Source organism: Danio rerio, chromosome 7 (genome assembly GCF_052040795.2).
Source record: "Danio rerio strain M-AB ecotype USA chromosome 7, GRCz13ab, whole genome shotgun sequence".
Taxonomy (NCBI): Eukaryota; Metazoa; Chordata; class Actinopteri; order Cypriniformes; family Danionidae; genus Danio; species Danio rerio.
This window is the reverse complement of record NC_141027.1, coordinates 10712342-10736079: the sequence shown is the minus strand read 5'-3', so window position 1 is coordinate 10736079 and position 23738 is coordinate 10712342. Positions and strand designations below refer to the sequence as shown.

At 33.8% G+C, this 23738-nt stretch overlaps 1 protein-coding gene and 1 long non-coding RNA gene across 18 annotated transcripts in view; both read right to left on the bottom strand.

Annotated features, from left to right (window-relative positions):
• Nucleotides 1–23738, bottom strand: part of arnt2 (aryl hydrocarbon receptor nuclear translocator 2) — a 180227-nt gene that overhangs the window by 103819 nt on the left and 52670 nt on the right. For all 17 annotated transcript variants that reach the window (XR_015494926.1, XR_015494925.1, XR_015494928.1 and 14 more), the window contains 1 exon segment: nt 7758–7860. Coding sequence is in view for 9 of the 17 variants with exons in the window: in XM_087259979.1 (XP_087116105.1) it covers nt 7758–7860 (103 nt within the window). In the remaining 8 variants the exon portion in view is untranslated.
• LOC147843036 (uncharacterized) lies at nt 1190–4165 on the bottom strand. The gene is made up of 3 exons (XR_015495389.1): nt 3367–4165; nt 2978–3305; nt 1190–2822 (listed from the first exon to the last, which is right to left on the bottom strand). It is a non-coding gene; the product is annotated as an uncharacterized LOC147843036 (long non-coding RNA).

The following is a 23738-nucleotide window of genomic DNA, read 5'->3' as shown; positions in this document are numbered from 1 at the left end:
TATATATATATATATATATATATATATATATATATATATATATATATATATATATATATATATATATATATGGCATGAGGCCGCATACCGAGTGCCTTAGCGTCCCACCAGTGCTGATATAAAGCCATATCGCACTGCTGCTTGTGTGACATTGCGCTTATACAACAGTTTGACGGCATAATCGTGTATATACATAAGAAAATCAAACACGGAGAGTCTAAAACCCTTTTGTATTAGGAACTACTTTCTTCCGCCATTCACTCACATCTGCAGCTGACGTCAGACCAGCAGAAGCCGTTACTAATTCACCAACGTCACTTTAGAGCTAGTGTTTGAATGACTCTCTATAGCGTAATGTCTAAAGTGATGACAAAACTGCTGATGTTGCTCACATTTTAAGATTATAAGGCTTAACGTTACATGGAATTCCATCCGTCTACAGAGATATCTTCCTACAGTCTATTACAGTCTATAGTATTTCTCTGTTGCTGCAGTATTGTGACGGGTGCCAGATGTCCCAGCATTAGACTTTAAGGATTGAAGTAATGGAGAGAGCAACTATTTTGCACTTCCAATTGACCTTTATGCGTTTCTCCTGTCTCCTGTTGTATGTAGTGCTGTCGACTACATACAAGCCGGTCAATGACAATGAGTAGGCAAAAGGAAAAGAAAAAGACACTCAAACATCCGTCGCAAAATAAAATGTTACATTATTGAAATAAAAGAATGATACAGCGGTAGAGCGACCATCACACACCTCTCCTCAGAGCTCGCCAGAACTGAACTGAGCTCCCATACATGCATGCTTTTGTGTGATGTTACTGGCAAAATATTGCATGGCTATCAGCCAATCAGATTCAAGAACCAGACAGAACTCTTGTATAAAAACTTTGGTCAACATCTGTTGCTTTTAAATGTGCTTTATAAATAAAGCAAATAAACAAAACAACTGGAGAGGATCTGCAAGGAGGAACGGCAGAGGATCCCCAAATCTAGGTGTAAAAAACTTGCTATATTTCCCAAAAGGGCTCATGGCTGAATTAGATCAAGCGGGTGGCTTCTGCTAAATACTGAGCAAAGGGTCTGAATACTTCAGACCATGTGATATTTCAGTTTTTTTCTTTTTGTAATAAATCTGCAAAAGTGTCGGGGCGAGGCAGTGGCGCAGTAGGTAGTGCTGTCGCCTCACCGCAAGAAGGTCGCTGGTTCGAACCTCAGCTCAGTTGCCGTTTCTGTGTGGAGTTTGCATGTTCTCCCTGCCTTCGCGTGGGTTTCCTCCGGGTGCTCCGGTTTCCCCCACAGTCCAAAGACATGCGGTACAAGTGAATTGGGTAGGCTAAATTGTCTGTAGTGTATGAGTGTGTGTGTGAATGTTTCCCAGAGATGGGTTGCGGCTGAAAGGGCATCCGCTGCATAAAAACTTGCTGGAAAAGTTGGCAGTTCATTCCGCTGTGGCAACCCTGGATTATAAAAGGGACTAAGCTGACAAGTAAATGAATGAATGGTGATGTAAAAGTGTTAACAATTCTGTGTTTTTCGGTCAGTATGGGATGTTGTGTGTACAATAATGAGGAAAAAATTATTAAATGAGTTTAGCAAATGGCTGCAATATGACAGAGGGAAAATTTAAGGGGTTCTGAATACTTTCCATTAACACTGTAAATAGATGTATAAAGATATAAATGTATTTTAACCGTCTAGAATAAAGGAAATAAAACAATACCTTAAAATCCACCTTACAATAATCTATCAGCTGTTATTATCTGAAAGCCGTAAAGGCATCTACACGAATGACCTGAGATCTGACACTGCTGACGAGTACAAATATTTCACATCTGTTCCAACTTGAGCTGTTTGCCTCCCAAAATCACTTCAGTTCGACCTGGCGAGAGTCCGCCGTCCCTCGGGTCTTTGTCAAATGTTGTTCATGAATGCAAGGCATGCAGAAAAACAGCATGTACGTTTCAGGAACCGAGCAGAATTAAATTACACTTCCTTCAGAGTTGAGTCATGAAGTTTAACCGCATCAAAGCACTGCATAAGAATGAAACTGATGTTTTTTAAAGAGGTTCTGTTTATCTCGAGTGTTTTTCCACACACTTGACAGATGTGCTGATCCTCTCACATGCCATTTCCATTTGAAAAAGGGCCATAAATAGACATTTCATATTTCTCATATTTAAGACATATGTGGGCTAATCTTGCACTATGTCAGAATTAATTATGTCTGGATTTTGACAGTTTATAATTTAAACAAACACAGACTTCTTAAAACTAATGCATGCTTTCATCTGAAATACTGAAAGTGTGTTTTGTTGCATGTTTCAGATGACAAATTCAATAGAGGACGCTGTCTACATTTTTGTGAATCTGAGATGCTTTATATAAGGTACGTATTGTTGCAGGTTTCAGATGACAAACCCACTAGAGGGCGCAAGATACATTTTTGTAAATATGAAATACTTAAGGTATGTTTTGATGCACACTACAGATGAAAAATCCACAAGAGGGCGCTGTCTACATTTTTGTGAATCTGAGATACTTTATTTAAGGTACGTATTGTTGCACGTTTCAGATGACAACTCTACTAGAGGGCGCTGTCTACATTTTTGTAAATCTGAAATACTTATGGTGTGTTTTGTTGCATGTTTCAGTTGACAACTCTACTAGAGGGCGCTGTCTACATTTTTGTGAATCTGAAATACTTATGGTATGTTTTGTTGCACGTTTCAGATAAAAAAATTGCTAGAGGGCGCTGTCTACATTTTTGGCAATCTGAAATTTAAGGTATGTTTTGTTGTACGTTTCAGATGATAAATTTACTAGAGGGCGATGTCTACATTTTTGGCAATCTGAAATTTAAGGTATGTTTTGTTGTACGTTTCAGATGATAAATTTACTAGAGGGCGCTGTCTACATTTTTGGCAATCTAAAATTTAAGGTATGTTTTGTTGTACGTTTCAGATGATAAATTTACTAGAGGGCGATGTCTACATTTTTGTAAATATGAATACTAATGATATGTTTTGCTGCATATTTCAGATGACAAATCCACGAGAGAGACTGTCTACATTTTTGCGAATCTGATATACTTTAATTAGGATACCATTTGTTGTACTTTTAGAAACTAATGCATATTTTCATCTGTTGTTAAAAATAAACCGCTTCACAACAACACCATCAATGAAAACGTCTTGGAAAAAATAGAAAAAATATTTAAGGCATATGCAAATTATTCTTGCATTACGTTGGAATTAATTATGTCAGGATTTATTGTCATGGTTTATAACTTAAACAAGCACATACTTTTCGAAACTAATGCATGTTTTCAACTGTTGTTAAATATAGACGGCTTCAAAACAACACCATGAAATGTAAACATCTTTGAAAAAAAAACATGTTAAACTTGATGTCTTATATTTAAGACAAGTGGATTAATCTTGCATTATTTCGTGGTATCTCGTCATGGCTTAGAACTTAAACAAGCACAGACTTTGCATGTTTTCATCTGTTGTTAAATATAGACGCCTTCAAAACAACAACATGAATGAAAACTTCTTTTAAAAAAAAATTAAATACTGCGGGAGGACAGGAATGTTCAGTAACAACAACAATAACAGTCTCGGTTTCTGTTTGCCTCATTGCTAAAAAATGTCATTATTAATGCATTTTGCTGTTTTGAATCTCCCGTGCAGGCTTTAAAATGGAACAGGGGAATTATGTTGTGGTCAGGGTGACAGACGAAGAAACAACACTTGGAGGAACAGGGAAATACTTTGTAAGTTATCATCATAAAATGTTGACGGTGTTGAAAGAAACATTGAGTAAACCTTTACCCTTGCTTATTCTCATTATTAGCGAAACACAATCATTGTAGTCCTTAGTTTTTTTTTTGTTTTTTTTTTTTTATGTTTGCTAAACTGAAAAAAGTTTTAAAAAGTGCTGCTTGCTCAAACCACTTATTTAAAAGGAGCTAAAACTACAAAATTCTTGAGTTTTTTGGGAAACTTAATAATAAAAATGTAGTTGATATATTACTAGAATTAAGTCATAATATTATAAGAACAAACCAAAAATATTAGGAAAATAAAGTCAAAATATTACAAGAATAAAGTCGAAATGTAATGAGAATAAATCCGAATTGTTACGGGAATAAAGCCGAAATGTTATGAGAAAAAAGCTGAAATGTTACAAGAATAAAGTCAAAATGTTATTAGAATAAATTGAAAATGCTATGAGAATAAATTCAAAATGTTAAGAGAATAAATTTAAAATGTTAAGAGAATAAATTCAAAATGTTAAGAGAATAAAGTCGAAATGTTACAAGAACAAAGTCGAAATGTTACGAGAACAAAGTCGAAATGTTATGAGAATATACATGAAATGTTGCGAGAATAGAGTGGAAATGTTACAAGAACAAAGTTGAAATGGTATGACAACAAAGTTGAAATGTTATGAGAATAAAACCGAAATGTTATGAGAACAAATTCGAAATGTTCTGAGAATAAAGCCGAAATGTTGCGAGAATAAAACTGAAATGTTACAAGAATAAAGTTAAAGTGTTGCGAAAATAAAACTGAAATGTTACGAGAATAAAACGAATGTAACAAGTATAGTAAAAATGTTACAAGAATAAAGTTGAAATGTTACGAGAATAAAACCAAAATGTTACGAGAATAAAACTGATGTAACGAGAATAGTCAAAATGTTACAAGAATAAAGTCGAAATGTTGAGAATAAAATCCAATTGTTGCGAGAACAAAGTCGAAATGTTCTAAGAATAAAGCCAAAATGTTGCGAGAATAAAACTGAAATGTTACGAGAATAAAGTTAAAATGTTGTGAGAATAAAACTGAAATGTTATGAGAACAAAGTCAAAATGTTATGAGAATAAAATCAAAATGTTACAAGAACAAAGTTGAAATGTTGTAAGAATAAAATTGAAATGTTACGAGAATAAAGCTGAAATGTTGCGAGAAAAAAAAAGAAATGTTGCGAGAATAAAAATCAAAATGTTACGAGAACAAAGTCGAAATGTTATGAGAATAAAGTCGAAATGTTTCAAGAACAAAGTTGAAATGTTGCGAGAATAAAGCTGAAATGTTACGTGAAAAACTGAAATGTTACAAGAAAAAAGTCAAAATGTAACAAGAATAAAAGCAAAATTTTACGAGAACAAAGTCGAAATGTTACGGGAATAAAGTTAAAATGGTGCGGGAATAAAGTTGAAATGTTGGGACAATAAAGCTGACATGTTGCGAGAATAAAGCTAAAATGTTGCTAGAATAAAGTCGAAATGTTGCGAGAATAAAGTTGAAATGTTGCGAGAATAAAGTCGAAATGTTGCGAGAATAAAGCTGAAATGTTGCGAGAATAAAGCTGAAATGTTGCGAGAATAAAGCTGAAATGTTGCGAGAATAAAGCTGAAATGTTGCGAGAATAAAGCTGAAATGTTGCGAGAATAAAGCTGAAATGTTGCGAGAATAAAGCTGAAATGTTACGAGAATAAAGCTGAAATGTTGCGAGAATAAAGCTGAAATGTTGCGAGAATAAAGCTGAAATGTTGCGAGAATAAAGCTGAAATGTTGCGAGAATAAAGCTGAAATGTTACGAGAATAAAGCTGAAATGTTGCGAGAATAAAGCTGAAATGTTGCGAGAATAAAGCTGAAATGTTACGAGAATAAAGCTGAAATGTTACGAGAATAAAGCTGAAATGTTGCTAGAATAAAGCTGAAATGTTGCGAGAATAAAGCTGAAATGTTGCGAGAATAAAGTTGAAATGTTGCGAGAATAAAGTTGAAATGTTGCGAGAATAAAGCTGAAATGTTGCAAGAATAAAGCTGAAATGTTACGAGAATAAAGCTGAAATGTTGCGAGAATAAAGCTGAAATGTTGCGAGAATAAAGCTGAAATGTTGCGAGAATAAAGCTGAAATGTTACGAGAATAAAGCTGAAATGTTGCGAGAATAAAGCTGAAATGTTGCGAGAATAAAGCTGAAATGTTGCGAGAATAAAGTTGAAATGTTGCTAGAATAAAGCTGAAATGTTGCGAGAATAAAGCTGAAATGTTGCGAGAATAAAGTTGAAATGTTGCGAGAATAAAGTTGAAATGTTGCGAGAATAAAGCTGAAATGTTGCGAGAATAAAGCTGAAATGTTACGAGAATAAAGCTGAAATGTTGCGAGAATAAAGCTGAAATGTTGCGAGAATAAAGCTGAAATGTTGCGAGAATAAAGTTGAAATGTTGCGAGAATAAAGCTGAAATGTTACGAGAATAAAGCTGAAATGTTGCGAGAATAAAGTTGAAATGTTGCGAGAATAAAGTCGAAATGTTACGAGAATAAAGCTGAAATGTTGCGAGAATAAAGCTGAAATGTTGCGAGAATAAAGCTGAAATGTTACGAGAATAAAGTTGAAATGTTGCGAGAATAAAGTCGAAATGTTACGAGAATAAAGCTGAAATGTTGCGAGAATAAAGCTGAAATGTTGCGAGAATAAAGCTGAAATGTTGCGAGAATAAAGCTGAAATGTTACGAGAATAAAGCTGAAATGTTACGAGAATAAAGCTGAAATGTTGCGAGAATAAAGCTGAAATGTTGCGAGAATAAAGCTGAAATGTTGCGAGAATAAAGCTGAAATGTTGCGAGAATAAAGTTGAAATGTTGCTAGAATAAAGCTGAAATGTTGCGAGAATAAAGTCGAAATGTTGCGAGAATAAAGTCGAAATGTTGCGAGAATAAAGCTGAAATGTTGCGAGAATAAAGTTGAAATGTTGCGAGAATAAAGCTGAAATGTTGCAAGAATAAAGCTGAAATGTTGCGAGAATAAAGCTGAAATGTTGCGAGAATAAAGCTGAAATGTTGCGAGAATAAAGCTGAAATGTTGCGAGAATAAAGCTGAAATGTTGCGAGAATAAAGCTGAAATGTTGCGAGAATAAAGTTGAAATGTTGCTAGAATAAAGCTGAAATGTTGCGAGAATAAAGTTGAAATGTTGCGAGAATAAAGTCGAAATGTTGCGAGAATAAAGTCGAAATGTTGCGAGAATAAAGCTGAAATGTTGCGAGAATAAAGCTGAAATGTTGCGAGAATAAAGTTGAAATGTTGCGAGAATAAAGTCGAAATGTTACAAGAATAAAGCTGAAATGTTGCAAGAATAAAGCTGAAATGTTGCGAGAATAAAGCTGAAATGTTGCGAGAATAAAGCTGAAATGTTGCGAGAATAAAGTTGAAATGTTGCGAGAATAAAGTTGAAATGTTGCGAGAATAAAGTCGAAATGTTACGAGAATAAAGCTGAAATGTTGCAAGAATAAAGCTGAAATGTTGCGAGAATAAAGCTGAAATGTTGCAAGAATAAAGCTGAAATGTTACGAGAATAAAGCTGAAATGTTGCGAGAATAAAGCTCAAATGTTGCGAGAATAAAGTAAAAAGGTTACGAGAATATATTCTTTAATAAAAGTGAAATGCTTTGGCATTTGGAGTGGTGGTGCTTTTATTGACATCAACCTGATGATTTCCATAGCAACTGCATATTAATACCGCCTCCTACTGTTCATTTGCCGTGAGGGAATGATGCGTACAAAAAAAGCCCCGCCTCTACTCAATATTCAGTTTTAAGTACATCAACGTACTAAAATAAAAGTCTCGACAATGCCCAGTTCATGCAGACTTTTAAAAAAAATTAAATTAAAAAAAAAAAATAAAGCTTATGCTGGACTGCAATATCTTTAAGTTTATAAAGATAATGAAGATGTACCTCATTCTGCAGATGAAGGAGCGCCTGGAGCCCATACACATCCTCATAGAGGACTGCTGACCTTCCTTCTTCACTGTCCCCGTCTTCAGGTCCAGAATACGACCTGAAAATACAAAAAATTAAAAACAGATTAACTCAGATGAATGTACATTTCATGATCAAGAACTAAGTAAAATACAGATAAAAAATAAACATTTCAGTCTGTGAGAGTTGGTAATGCAACAGCAGTGTTGGGTAAGTTACTTCAAAAAAAGTAATAGATTACAAATTACTGATTACAACTGGAAAACTGAAATCAGATTACAATACTAATTACTTAAAGCAAAAAGTAATCAGATTACTAATTATTTTACTTTAAAGTTACTTTTAAAACGTATACAACAGGGGTGCTCAATCCTGTTCCTGGAGATCTACCTTCCTGTACAGTTTAGCTCCTACCCTGATCAAACCCACCTGAACCAATTAATTAGGACCTGAAATCCACTTGATAATTACAGACAGGTGTGTTTGATAAGGGTTGCAACTGAAATCTGCAGGAAGGTAGATCTCCAGGAACAGGATTGGCTAACCCTGGTATACAACATATAAAAATACTAAATACACTTCAGCTCTTTCAGTAATTTCACATTGACTAAAAAACATTACAATGAGTTAATCACAGCAGCTTGACATATTTAAAAGACTTGGAGATAGTTCACCCAAAACCTAAAATTCTCTCATCATTCACTTCTTCCAAACATGTCAGAAAAAAACTGGATACCGGTAACCATTGACTTCCATAGAATGCAAAAGCACTGCAGTGTTTGGGTGTTTGTGTTTGTCTGAGGTAATTAGTCTACCAAAATATGTATATTCCATACAAAGTTTGAAGCTAATTGGTCAGTCCTTGTCACATGACTCGTGGTTTTCAACTGAGTGTGCCTGGAAAATGCGAGCATGCGCAATATGCACATTCAAGCCACGCTCCTCCATTGGACTTGAGTGTGCAAAAGACGTAAGATGTGAACTGCCCCAAAAGCAGCTACACTTCTTCTCACATTCAGAAAGTACCTTCACTCCCAATCCTGCACTTGGTGACGAGTATTGTCATGATGCTTTCTGTTCAATTGCTTAAACAAGCTGTTGGTTAAATTAAAAGCAGTCAAAAGCTCTTTAGAGACTGGACATAGACTGCATTTCACAGCAATATTTTTGTGCTCAATGAAATCAAAGTAATGTCAGAATCTCTCTTGAAGCAGCCACTCTTGTCAGCAGCCATTTCAGCTCGCGTTCTTCAGCAATTTAAAAGCGAATGCTCATTAACTGACGTTGCAGCAGAAAAACATTATTTAAAACTCCATATCTGTAATGTAAATAACACAATTGCATTGACTTTAGTAACCGAGATCAAATTAAACAAATTTAAAATGTAATTCGTTAAATTTCAGCGCTCCCCAAAAAATGTAATTAGAATACAGTAAGACGTTACACTCCACTCTGGTAATGAATGTGTGAATTTTTTTCTCCAGTTACAAATAAAAAATAATTAAAAATGGTTTCAAGTAAATTAATTCAAAAATAAACCAATCAAAGACAAGATGTGCCATTTTTCAGTCAGAATTCAGAATTATTAGCCCTGAAATAATTTTTCCCCAATTTCCGTTTAACGGAGAGCAGATTTTTTTCAACACATTTCAAAACATAATAGTTTTAATAACTCATTTCTGATAACTGTTTTATTTTATCTTTACCATGATGACAGTAAATAATATTTTACTAGATATTTTCAAGACATTTCTAAACAGCTTAAAGTGACATTTAAAGGCTTGTTGAACAAATCACTGGCACTACCCTTCCTACACTTCAAGAACTGTTCTCGTCCAGAGTGAGTAAAAGAGCTTGCAAAATCACTCTGGACGCCTCGCACCTAGCACACTACCTGTTTGAACTGTTACCGTCTGCTCGGCGCTTCAGAGCACCATCCACAAAAACAGCCAGACACAGGAAGAGTTTCTTTCCTCAGGCCATCTACCCCATGAACAGTTAAATATCGCCCAACTGTGCAATAAACATGTGCAATACTTTCTCATACACACTTGTTCACAGCACCTTATATCAATATGCAATCCAATACTTTCTCCTTTCGCATTTGTACACAGCACCGTAAAAGCTGTATATTTATAACAAATCTGTCCATACAACTCAACGTTCAGATCTTTTTTGACTAACTGCATCTCTGTTTAATGTTTATCGTCTATTTTTCATATCTATTTTGCGTTGTCACTAGTCACTTTATGGACACTGGAAGCTTCTGTAGCCAAAACAAATTCCTTGTGTGTGTGTGTGTATGTGTGTGTGTGTGTGTGTGTGTGTGTGTGTGTGTGTGTGTGTGTGTGTGTGTGTGTGTGTGTGTGTGAAGCACACTTGGCTAAAAAAAACTGATACTGACTCTAACTAGGTTAATTAGGCTAACTAGGCAGGATAGGGTAATTAGGCAAGTTACTGTATAACGATGGTTTGTTCTGTAGACTATCAACAGAAAGTTTAGCATAAAGAGGCTAAAAATTGACCTTAAATGTTTAAAAAAAAATAAAAAAACTGCTTTATACAAGCTAAAATAAAATACTTTCAAACAAAGTTTCAAACAAATACTTTTTAAAACAAAGACTTTCTCTAGAATAAAAATTATTATTAGACCTACTGTGAAAAATTTCTTGCTCTGTTAAACATCATTTAGGAAATATTTTAAAAATGTAAAAAATAAAAGGGGTTAACAATTCTGACTTTAACTGTACATAAATATAAATAACTACAATGCGTTACCTTGGAATTATGAGATTTAATCTACAATCTGAAAGATTTTGAGATATTGAGCTTCAAAGTTTTTGCATTCTATAGCAAACAGTATAATTACAACTTATAAAAACATCCCACAATGTAAATAAGTTGTCATTTAATAAGAATGTCAATAACTCAATTTTGACAAAAAAAAAAAATGGTGAAAAAAAAGGTGACGAATGCCAAAAAATATTTGAAATATTATACCATCTTCATTCAATCTATGAAAATAAGAAACACTTAATCTGACCTCTATTTTCTAAAGTACACATTAGAATAATAGAATAAGTGATCATACCACATTGTATTACATTTAATATAATAAAAAAAATGTTATGGATAAATAAAACAATAATGCATTTATTCATTTAGATGGATGGATGGATGGATTGATCTTCAACTGAAAACAACAATGGTTACACTTTACAATAAGGTTCATTAGTTAATGTTAATTAATACATTTACTAAGATGAACAAACAATGAACGACATCTACTACTGTATTTGTTTATGTTAACGTTAGTTAATGAAAATACAGTAGTTCATTGTTAGTTCATGTTAACTCACGGTGCATTAACTAATGTTAACAAGCATGGACTTGAATGTTAATAATGCATTAGTAAATGTTCAACTATGATTAATAAATGCTGTACATGTGTTGTTCATGATTATTTCATGTTAGTAAATGCATTAACTAATGAACCTTATTGTAAAGTGTTACCAAAACAACTTTTATTTTGAACTACATAGTGATATTTTTTAGTGAGATTTACCCATCCCCACACACCCATTATTGATCACAATAACGTGAACGTTCATATAAGATTCACAAAAGCTCTATTTCAATAATATTGTCTCTTTATCTGCCAAAGCGAACTATTTAGTCTTATTACAAACAGCAGAGTGTATTTACTAGCGTTCGGCATTACTCAAACACATCCCTATTTAAAATCATTACCATGACAGCCTCGCGTTACAAAACACATTTCATAGATGCCACAGTAATGCTTTGCAGAAGTGCCTTGCAGAGCCGTTCGGTCCTAACACAGCCCATAACACCACCACAACAAAAAGATCCCACAAACACACGCAGATGCACTATAAAAATGCTCATGATAAAACGTTACGACTATCTAGTTCACAGTTCTGACACAGCAGAGGAGACTCGGGAAATAAGCAAATCACACAAAAACTCTGAATCTGTTTTTCTCATCCAGCACAGTAAAAATGATCGAGAACGCAATGCAAACTTTAAAAGTTATGCTGGAATGCAATCATTTAAATTAATAAGCAAAAAATGTAGAATTAAATTATTAAAGTAATAAGATAATGCAGCAACCAATTACTAAAGTAAAGTTATTAGGAATATGTTAATAAAATATTATACTAATATTTAAACTAAATGGTTTGCATGACTTTAATATGCTTTAATATTCATTTTATATATATGACTGAGATCAAATTACACAAATTTAAAATGTAATTCCTTAAATTTCAGTGTTCCCCAACAAATGTAATTAGAATACAGTAAGACGTTACACTCAACTCTGGTAATGAATGTGTGACTTTTTTTCTCCAGTTACAAATAAAAAATAATAAAAAATGGTTTCAAGTAAGTTCATTCAAACATAAACCAAAGACAAGATGTGCCATTTTTCAGTATGCAAATCAACAAAAATAAACTTATATACAGTTGAAGTCGGAATTATTAACCCCGAAATAGTTTTTCCCCAATTTCTGTTTAACGGAGAGCAGATTTTTTTCAACACATTTCAAAACATAATAGTTTTAATAACTTATTTTTGATAACTGATTTATTTTATCTTTGCCATGATGACAGTAAATAATATTTGACTAGATATTTTTTAAGACATTTCTATACAGTTTAAAGTGGCATTTAATGGCTTGATGAACAAATCACTGGCACTATCCTTCCTACACTTAAAGAACTGTACTCGTCCAGAGTGAGTAAAAGACTTTCTCCAGAATAAAAATTATTATTAGACATACTGTGAAAATTCCCTTGCTCTGTTAAACATTATTTACGAAATATGAAGAAAAAAAAATCAAAGAGGGGTTAATAATTCTGACTTTAACTGTACACACACACACACACACACACACACACACACACACACACACACACACACACACACACACACACACACACACACACACACACACACACACACACACACACACACTGTTGAAGTGAGAATTATTAGCCCCCCTTTGAATTATTTTCTTTTTTAAATATTTCCCAAATGATCTGTAACAGAACCAGGCAATAGTCACAGTATGTCGGATAATATTTTTTCTTCTGGAGAAACTTATTCTTTGGCTAGAATAAAATGTTTTTAATTTTTAAAACACCATTTCAAGGTAAATATTATTAGCCCTCTTAAGCAATATTTGTCTACAGAACAAGCCACCGTTATACAATATTGCCTAATTAATTACCCTAACCTGCTTAAGCCTCTATAACTTATTTTTTTTAATTTTGAATTATAAACTGTAGATGATGGATAACAAAGCCCAGAGTGTCTTCTTTCCAAAGATTCATAAACTTTGACTGTAGACCAAATCATTCAGCAACTGTAAATGTTTTAGCGTGGGAAGATCCTTTTTGAGAAAATGCCCCTGACGGTGAGGGAGAGAAGGACATCGACATAGCCTTGGAAAACTTTTTACAGTAAACTCATTTTGCATGCTATCTTCATCAAATTTAAAACATGAACTCATGAAATGGTTGGCTTTCAAGTCATATTTTTGTAGGATATTACATTAATGTTTTCCTGTGTTTCTATATGGAAAACAAATATTAAACAATACATTTTTTTTTCTCATGACTTCATAATGTATAACTTTTTATATTTTTTTACATGCAACTTTACTTTTTACCACAGTTAAGCTCAAAGTGTCTTTCCGATAATACATAATTTGTGTTTCTAGTTAACTGGAGTCAGGAACTGTTACTATTTAAATTTAGGTAGGTGTAAATCTCTAAAATTGAGTGCTAGCTATGGCTAACAGGTTAATTAACCTAGTTAAGCCTTTAAATGTCACTTTAAGCTGAATACTAGTATCTTGAAAAATATCTAGTCAAATGTTATGTAATGTCATCATTCATTCATTCATTTTCTTGTCGGCTTAGTCCCTTTATTAATCCAGGGTCGCAACAGCAAAACGAACCGCTAACTAATCCAGCACGTTTTTACGCAGTGGATGCACATCCAGCCACAACCCATCCCTGGGAAATATCCACACACACACATTCACACACTCATACACTACGGACAAATTAGCCTACCCAATTCACCTGCACCACATGTCTTTGGACTGTGGGGGAAACTGGAGCACCCGGAGGAAACCCATGCAAACTCCACACAGAAACACCAACTGAGCCGAAGCTAGAACCATAGCAGCGACCTTCTTGCTGGGAGGTGACAGCGCTACCTACTGTGCCACTGTGTCGCCCCGTAAAGTCATCATGACAAAGATAAAAGAAATCAGTAATTAAAAAAATTAGTAATTAGAAATCAGTTATGAACGCTATTGGGCTCCATTTTAACGATCTAGGCACAAAGTCTAAAGCATTAAGGGCATGTCCAAATCCACTTTTGCTGTTTTAAGGATAAAAAAATACAGTCTGCATCCTGGTGCAGGGTCTAACAGGGTTGTGCTTATTCTCTTCTTGAGATATGGGTGTGTTTTGAGCATAATGTGCATTAAAACAATCAGAGTCTCATCTCCCATTCCCTTTAAGTGTCAGTCGAGTCACGTCATGGCGCATTTGCTATTTACATAGCAGACTTTGTAAGTGGAAAAAGTTCACTAGCGAGAATTTTAACTTGTTTTTATGACATATATTAAATATATTTGCTATTTAAACAATGTAGCACAAAACATGAAAATTACTAGCAACAAATCCCACCATACACATCTTGTGGCTTACTGCACCGGATGTATGATACGGCCAGTCATGTTCAAAAATATGTTGAAAAAAAATCTCCACTGCTTTAAACAGAAATTAAGGAAATAATATTAAAAATATATATTTAACAGGCGTGCTGATAATTCTGACATCAACTAAACAAGTATAAACAAACTATCTAAATAAAAATATCTTGATGCCCTTTCAAATGTTTAAAACCAATAAACACTAATATAATCATTTATGACGCATAATATAACCACATATTTTTTAGATAAAAGCATATGTAACATGAATTTGAGAGGTTTGAGATGTCATTTAGAGCAAGTTGTTTTAGCTATATGTAAACCATTGACCTTTAAAATGCTTTTGAAACATATAAAAATGTTTTTTTTTGTCATTTTGATAATATTTGACCCAGGTCTGGAGCTGTATTTTCAATAGAGCAAAGCAAAAATAATCGAGGAGTGCAATGCAAAGCAGGCAAAAAAAAAAAAATGCTATTGGCTTAATTGATAAAATAATTAATTAAAATAATAAATTATTTATTAATAAAATAAAAAATAATACAAAATAAAACATAAATAAATAAATAAAATAAAAATAATAAAATAAAAAATAAATAAAAAATACTAGAAATAAAACAAATAAATAAATAAATAAAATAAAATAATAAAATAATACAAATAATAAAATAAAATAAATAAAAATAAAACAAATAAAAAATAAATTAAAAAATAAAAATAAACAAATAAATAAATGAAAATGTTCACAACAATAGTCAAATAGTACGTTGTACTTCTTGAAATGCTGATAACTATAGGACCAAAGTGCATTTGATTTCGTTTAGATTCTCATTTCTGCATTAAAAGGCTTCCTATATATGAACTAAACATGTAAAACACTGATACAGTCATTTATAATGCATAAAAGAACCTCTTGTTTATATAAAAGCTATTTGTAACATGAATGTGAGAGGCTTATGATGTAATTTAGATCTAGTTTTAGCTGTATGCGAAACATTAACATCAGCTGTATGTGAAAAATATTACTGCACTTGTGTCATTTTATTATTGTTTTTGACCCAGTTTGACCCAGCTGCTTTTGCAATTTAACAAAATTAAAATTACGGAGGAATGCAATGCAAAGCAGGCTAAAATTTCTCGGAATGCTGCAATAGGACAAAAACGCAAATTCCCTCATTCTGATTCTCATTTTTGCTCTTAATAGGCTTCCTATGTGGAAAGTAAACATGCAAAACACTAATACAGTCATTTATGATGCATAATAGAACTTCTTTTTATACAAAAGCTATTTGTAACATGAACCTGACAGGCTTAAGATATAAACTTCAACTGCAGTAATTTTATAAACTTCAACTGCAGCCGCTTTCAAAATGACTCTAAGCTCTCGGCCTCCTCAATAGGCCTCTATTATAGTAAATACTATAGTGTTTTTGATCCATACTATAGTAAAGTACTTTAATCTGTTACCGAATTTCTACAGTTGTTGTGGTAAAATAAATATAATTATATAAACAAATGACCCGATACTGGTGTTCTATAACTATATCTTAAACCTGTTTTAGCTGTGTGCGAAACATCAGCTGTATGTGAAAAATATCAATGTACTTTTGACATTTTAATATTGTTTTTGACCCTGTTTGACCCAGCTGCTTTTCCCAGCAGCTAAGCCAGAATTATGGAGGAATGCAATGCGAAGCAGGCTAAAAAATGCTATTGGCTTACCTAATAAAATGCTCACAACAATAGTCAAACAGTGAGTTGTACATCTCGGAATGCTGATACCTATAGGACAAAAGCGCAGGATTACTGAAGCCTGAAGTTATTTCCATAAACAAATTAGCTGACATGCCTTTGAGCGCAGGAGCAGCGAGTCTCGAGCCGATCTGGTGACAGATGCTAAAGCCCGCAGGAGCAGATCTAATTGTCGAGAAGTCTTTCCACTCTGAAGGACAGACGCCAAGAACGTTGGAAGCATTTAAAAGCTATTAATACTCCTCTGGAAGACGGATAACAACACGACCGCTCAAGAACAGCCAGAAAGAGGCTCTCGGTGGTAGTTGTTCAACAAACAATTGGGGGCGAAAAAGCATATGGAGATGATAAACGATAATCGTAAATCATCCAGATGTCGACCTAGTGACCGAATGGCGATACTGACAAGCCAAACACGCCGTACGGGTCAGTCCTGCTGGAACATCGGCTTTTCTGCAAGCCTGGAAATGGGAAGTCAAAATATTTTGACCGCAAAAAGGTTTTTCAGGGCCAATATAATAACGCTTTAGTGCTGTTAAATTAGACAGGAATGCTTCCAAACGTCAACCGCAACCGCTTTCAAAATGACTTTAACCTCTCACCCTCCTCAATAGGCCTCTATTATAGTGAAAATTATAGTGTTCTTGATCCATATTTTAGTAAAGTACTCAAATCTGTCATCAAATATTTACAGTTGCTGTAGTAATACAAGTAATATAAACATACAGGATAAGTTGGCGGTTCATTCCACTGTGGTAACCCCAGATTAATAAAAGGAACTGAGCCGAAAAGAAAATGAATGAATGAATGAATGACATGGGCTACGTCTGAAACCGCCTACTACTCAGTAGGTACTGCATTTGAAATTTAACGTGCTACTTATGAATATGGGACTAAGACAAAGAAAAATGGATAAATGAACGAATCCATTAAAAAAACATCTGGGGTCTTTAAAAGTATGTACTTGCCATTATTATGCTATCATACTGTCAAATTTGCATTATATAATGAGCGGCATAAAGCTTAAAGACAATACAGTTTGTCACAATACATTTTGGTGCAATACATTGCGCAACAAAAATGAGATAGTTTCAGGCCTACAGCTCAACACTGAACTTTTGTTGACTTTGAGCTTTTTTAGCAGTTAGAAAGGATGAGATGGAATCGTGATAAATCGCCAACACTGAGTTTGCCGCTGAGGAATGCATATTGTATATAAAACGACATCTGAAAACTGAAGGGAGGGACGTCATCGGATGGAGAAGTGGAACCAGACAACAATAAACCAACACAAACATCCATTTGCAGCACAGAGCTGTCAATTTTCTTTCTCACTCAAACGACAAATATTTAGACCACCTCTTACAAGAAAAGTGAGGATATGAGAACATGCTGGAAGGTTTCGAGAATTTGTGATTCATGTAATGGGGGTCAAAGATGAACCATAAAACACACAACAACAGAAAGTGTCCTAATTTTCTTTTTTTTTCTAAGCAAAAGTCATTTAGTATTGTCATTTACTACAGAAGGTATAATGTACATTGAGTAGATTTAACTTTATAGAAGGAAGAACAGATTTTATAGTTATATAAAAAGAAAGATTTTATAGTTAAAACAGGTTTTGTAAATATTTAACTTTAAGCATATAATTTAAAGTTATATTAATATATATATATATATATATATATATATATATATATATATATATATATATATATATATATATATATATATATATATATATATATATATATATGAGCAATATCAAACTCGTAGCACTGCGATATGGCAGTATATCGGCACTGGTGGGAGGCGTGTGTTGGCTCGAGGCTGCAAGCAGAGTGCTTTAGTATCCCACCATGTGATGATATACAACCATATCACACTCCTACAAGTGTGATACTGTATTTATACAACAGTTTGATGGCATAATTGCGTATATAATGTGTATGTATTGCTACTTCACCAACATCACCTTAAAGCTAGTATTTGAATGATTCTCTAGCGTAATGTCTAAAGTGATGACAAGACAGGTGATTTTGCTCACATTTTAAGATTATAAGGCTGAACGGCATGAAATGCCGTCAGTCTAGAGAGATTTCCCAGTATTTCTGTTGCATTCGGGAGATCACAATAATTATCCCCAAAAAAAGCGAAAGCAAAGCAAAACACTACCAGATTACTGTTCCACCATGCCACTCAATGAAGTTGAGTTAATAAAGCATTTGTTAACATGCAAAGTAACTATATGCCAGAATAATAAGATACATAAACATTAATTTGAAAAGTTTATTAATCATTTATGCATTCTTAATAATCTTTAAAAGAAACTCCAACTATTCTTAAATTACTGATTTGTAAATAATGCAATACTTAATTTAGCAGTGAAAAATAATTCATTAATACACTACCTGAGAAAAGTCTTTTCACCTTTCCAAGTTTTAAGAACAGCAAATAATAACTTGACTTCTAGTTGATTATTTGGTATCAGAAGTGGCTTATATGAAAGGCAACAGCCTCTAGATTATGCTTAATTTAACCTAAATAAATATGATGTTGCCTTGATTTTTAATTATTTAACAAAAGTCTTGTTACTGAACAGAAATAATGTCCAGTATAGGATATAAAGTCATGCTGCAGTGGAAAAGGAATGAATATTGTGTCTGACTCCATCATGAGCTTGGAGGACTGCATCCATACATCTCTGCAATGACTCAAATCACTTATTAATAAAGTCATCTGGAATGGCAAAGAAAGCGTTCTTGCAGGACTCCCAGAGTTCATCATGTTTCTTTGGATTCATTTTCAATGCCTGCCCCTTCATCTTACCCCAGACATGCTCAATAATGTTCATTTCTGGTAACTGGGCTGGCCAATCCTGGAGCACCTTGACCGTATTTGCTTACAGGAGCTTTGATGTGGAGGCTGAAGAATGAGAAGGAGCGCTATCCTGCTGAAGAATTTGCCTCTCCTGTGGTTTGTAATGTAATGGGTAGCACAAATGTCTTGATACCTCAGGCTGTTGATGTTGCAATTAACTCTGCAGATCTCTCGCACACCCCCATGCTGAATGTCACCCCAAACCATGATTTTTCCTTCACCAAACTTGACTGATTTCTAGGAGAATCTGGTGTCCATGCAGGTTCCAGTAGGTCTTCTGTAGTATTAGTGATGATTGGGATGCAGTTCAACAGATGATTCTTCTGAAAAATCGACCTTCTGCTACTTTTCCAAATGATCAACTAGAAGTCAAGTTATTGTCTGTTGTTCTTATAACTGCGAAAGTACGAAAACACAATGACTAAGAACATTTTATATGTGCGTATAAGTCAAGAATGCAGCATTTGTAGCTGTATTTATAAACTGCTCACTTACATCTACTACGTAAAGTTACTACTTAACAGATAATTAACTATCTATTTGCTAAAGCTTAATAAATGATTCATGATGTGTGGTTTATATAAAGTTACCAGAAAAATGCCGCCGCTAATAGATTCCAGCCATGATCTCACGCTTTGAACTTGGTTATGGACACAGTAAAAACTCCACTGACCAGTTTTTCATGGTAACTCTCTTTGATCGCCCTTCAATCAATCTTCCTCTTGTTTGCACTGGTCTGGAGTAAGCACTAGTCACTAGTGTGTTGTTTTGAAGAGCGGCGTGAGTTTGGATGACCGTTCCTCAGCCTCCTGCTTCCCAAAAGCAGAGCTCAGCAGGTGGGGTTTGCTTTGGAGTTCTGGAAGTTTTTCCCCACAACCAAGAGCTTTAATCGATCTCAAAAATAAAACAACAACAAAAAAACTTCATGCATGGGGAATCTCATCTCCTGATGAAAACTCTTTGACCAAGTGAAGGGAATCTGAGGACAGCACTTGGAGGAATGAGGAAAATGTTAGCCAGGATCGTTCCCAGAACCGAAAGGACATCCAAGCAAAATCCTCAAATCCTCGGAGAAGAAAAAAAAGGCACAATGAGGAATTCTGGGCGAGGGGTTGGTTCATTTGCATTGCATAAAGGAGCAGCGGGATCTATATATTCACCCCTGATTTGCCACATTGTTTCTCTTCTGTGGGTTTGTGTGTCGTTATTATTGTAAGAAATGATGAACAAAGCAACACATAAATGGCCAATATCCCGGACCGTCGAGAACAGCCAAGTTAAATATTTAAGCAGCAGTCGCCTTCGATAAGACTGTCGTGGATGGGAGGACAAACGCACGAGCACTGCCAGGGAAATAATAGCCGTAGTTCAAGGATGCATTTGAATGAGAAATAATGTAATGAGAAGGTTCATCAGCAAAGCCTGTGTGGAAAAATACATTTGTGAAAAATAGGGTCAGTTTAGTCATCGAATACAGCAGGGGTTTTGGCGAAACTGGGGTCAGCAGAGGAGTGTGAGGGGTTGGTGGAAAAGATTGGAGAATATTTAAATGAATACAAAAACTTTTTTTAATTAAAAGTGATACATTTTTAGTATTAGTTATATTAATTCTTACTAAATGCTTTATATTATTTTAATTTTAAAAATATTTAAGAAATAATAAAAAATAAAAGTAAAATAAACTAATAAAAATAATTCAATAATTGTCATTATTATAATAAAATATGTTTATTCAAAATCATTCAAAATTGTAAAATAAAAAAAAAATTTTTAATTATTAAAGTTTTATATTAATTATATTAATATAATTCATATAATAAACAAATAATAAATTTATATTATTCATTCATTCATTTTCTTGTCGGCTTAGTCCCTTTATTAGTCCGGGTTCGCCACAGTGGAATAAACCGACAACTTATCCAGCAAATTTTCACGCAGCGGATGCCCTTCCAGCCGCAACCCATCTCTGGGAAACATCCAAACACACTTTCACACACACGCTCATACACTACGGACAATTTAGACTACCCAATTCACCTGTACCGCATGTCTTTGGACTGTGGGGGAAGCCAGAGCACCTGGAGGAAACCCACGCGAATGCAGGGAGAACATGCAAACAGAAACGTCAACTGAGCCGAGGATCGAACGAGCAACTTTCTTGCTGTGAGGCGACAGCACTATCTACTGCGCCACTGCTTCGCCCACATTTATATTGTTTTAATTTTAAATATATGTATGAACCATTAAAAAATAAAAGTAAAATAAATAAATAAAAATAGTTTAATAATTTCTGTTATTTTATAAAACACATAATATTCAAAATAATTCAAAATCATAACACAACAAAACCAGGAGCCCCTGTTAAAGTGAGTGTGCAAAACCACCTGTACAAACAAATTTGTTCATCACTTTGACACTTTAACTGACACTTGCACCATTTTTGCACCAGACACATTCCTACAACAGCAATTAATTCCACTGTGGATTTCTGAGTGTGCCTCACACAGGTGAGTGGGTTTGACAAACCACCTATAGAAAACACACGCGTCCATCCCTCTGACACTTTAACCAACACTTACACCAGTTTTGCACCAGATACATTCTTGCAACAACAACAACAAAAATCCACTGTGCATTTATGAAGTGTGCCTCACACAGGTGAGTGGGTTTGAAAAACCACCTGTAGAAAACACATTCATTCATCTGACACTTTAACCAACATTTGTACCAGTTGTGCAACAGACAAATTCTTACAACAACAACAACAACATTCCACTGTGCATTTATGAAGTATGCCTCACACAGGTGAGTGGGTTTGACAAACCACATGAAGAAAACACACTCTTTCATCTCTGACACTTAAACCAACACTTCCACCAGTTTTGCACCAGAAACATTCTTACAACAACAAAAACAACAAAAAACAGCAGCAAATTCCACTATTTATGAAATGTGCATCACGCAGATGAGTGGGTTTTACAAACCACCTGTAGAAAACACACTCTTCTCTCTCTATAAAAACATTTTTTTAACATCCAAACTTTTTAAACATCGAAAGTTGTCATTCAAGTTCTAAACAGAAAAGGGGCTGTTTACCCAAAAATGAATGTTTGCGTTTTGATGTATTCACCCTCAAACTGACTATTGTTTTTCTCAAAAAAAAAAAAAAGACAATTTTTTATTTTTATTTATTTATTTATTTTTTGCTGAAATCATGATCCTTTGGTGATTAATAATTATAACATTTTAAACACTTTAAAATATGTAAACATAAAGTTGAAATTAATACTTGTGACTCATGATGACGCATTGTTCTGCACAGTAAAACTATTCGTAAATTAGCAGTTTTCTGTATTTTAGGTTTTTATTTTTCTGTTTATTTCTGCATTTGAATTGCATTATGGGATCCTAATATTTCTTCCAACAACTTTTACCCTTGAACAGTTTTTAACATTTTCAATAGATTAAAGTGATATATTGTCTGGGTTGATGTTGTATATTACACTACAGAAACCTTGTAATAAACTCCCAGTATATTTAGACTTAATCAAAGCAAATCACTTTTATTGTTACATCATCAGCAGCGCGTGTGCTATGAGGAGTGAAAAGCTTAGAAAAGCTTATTTGTCTCTATATTATTTCTAATACATAATATTATTTAAAACTACTAAATAAATGTCAATAAATGTTGAATTTTCAACATCAGAAGTCGAAAGAGCAGACATCAAGCTACCAAAACAGTTAATAAATGAGAAAAAAATGCGGTTTGTTTCTTTTAAAGTCTTACAGTTCAGGTTTCATTTGCAGTTGGGATGTCGCCTGTATCTAAAACATTAAAAAAAGATGCATTCGATAATTATTTTATTTAAATTCACATCTTACATTCATACATCCAACAGAAATTTATATGCAAAAAAAAATGATTAAGGGGGCTAATAATATTGACTTTAAAAAATTATTTTTAAATAAAAACTGCTTTTATTCTAGTCGAAATAAAACAAATAAGATTTTCTCCAGAAGAAAAAAAAATTATAGGAAATACTGTGAAACATTCCTCGCTCTGTTGAACATCACTTGGGAAATATTTGAAAAAGAAGAGGGCTAATAATTCTGACTTCAACTGCATATAAGGTAAAACAAAATAACCTTAGAAATGCAAAGCACACTTTACAATGAGGTCACATTAGTTAATTAACACATATTATAATTTATTAACAATTACACTGTAAACAATCCTTTAAAGTTTATGGCAAAAAACTGGCAACTGTGGTATTAAAACAGTAATAAAAGAAATAAAATGGTTGGTTGGTTAATTTCCAGTTGGGCTGTTGCTTAAATATATAACCTTAAGGAAAGATGTATTCGATAATTATTTGATTTAAATTCACATCTTTCATTCATGCATCTGACAGAAATCTACATGTAAAGCAGGATCTTCTTTTGCTAAATCCACACATTCCCTGAGAATCTATGCTTTGCAAACAATAACACATACATTATTATTATTATTATTCAAATTCTCCCCTTTTTCTCATATATTTGCACTCATTGTCCTAAGACGAGTCATTCGTTT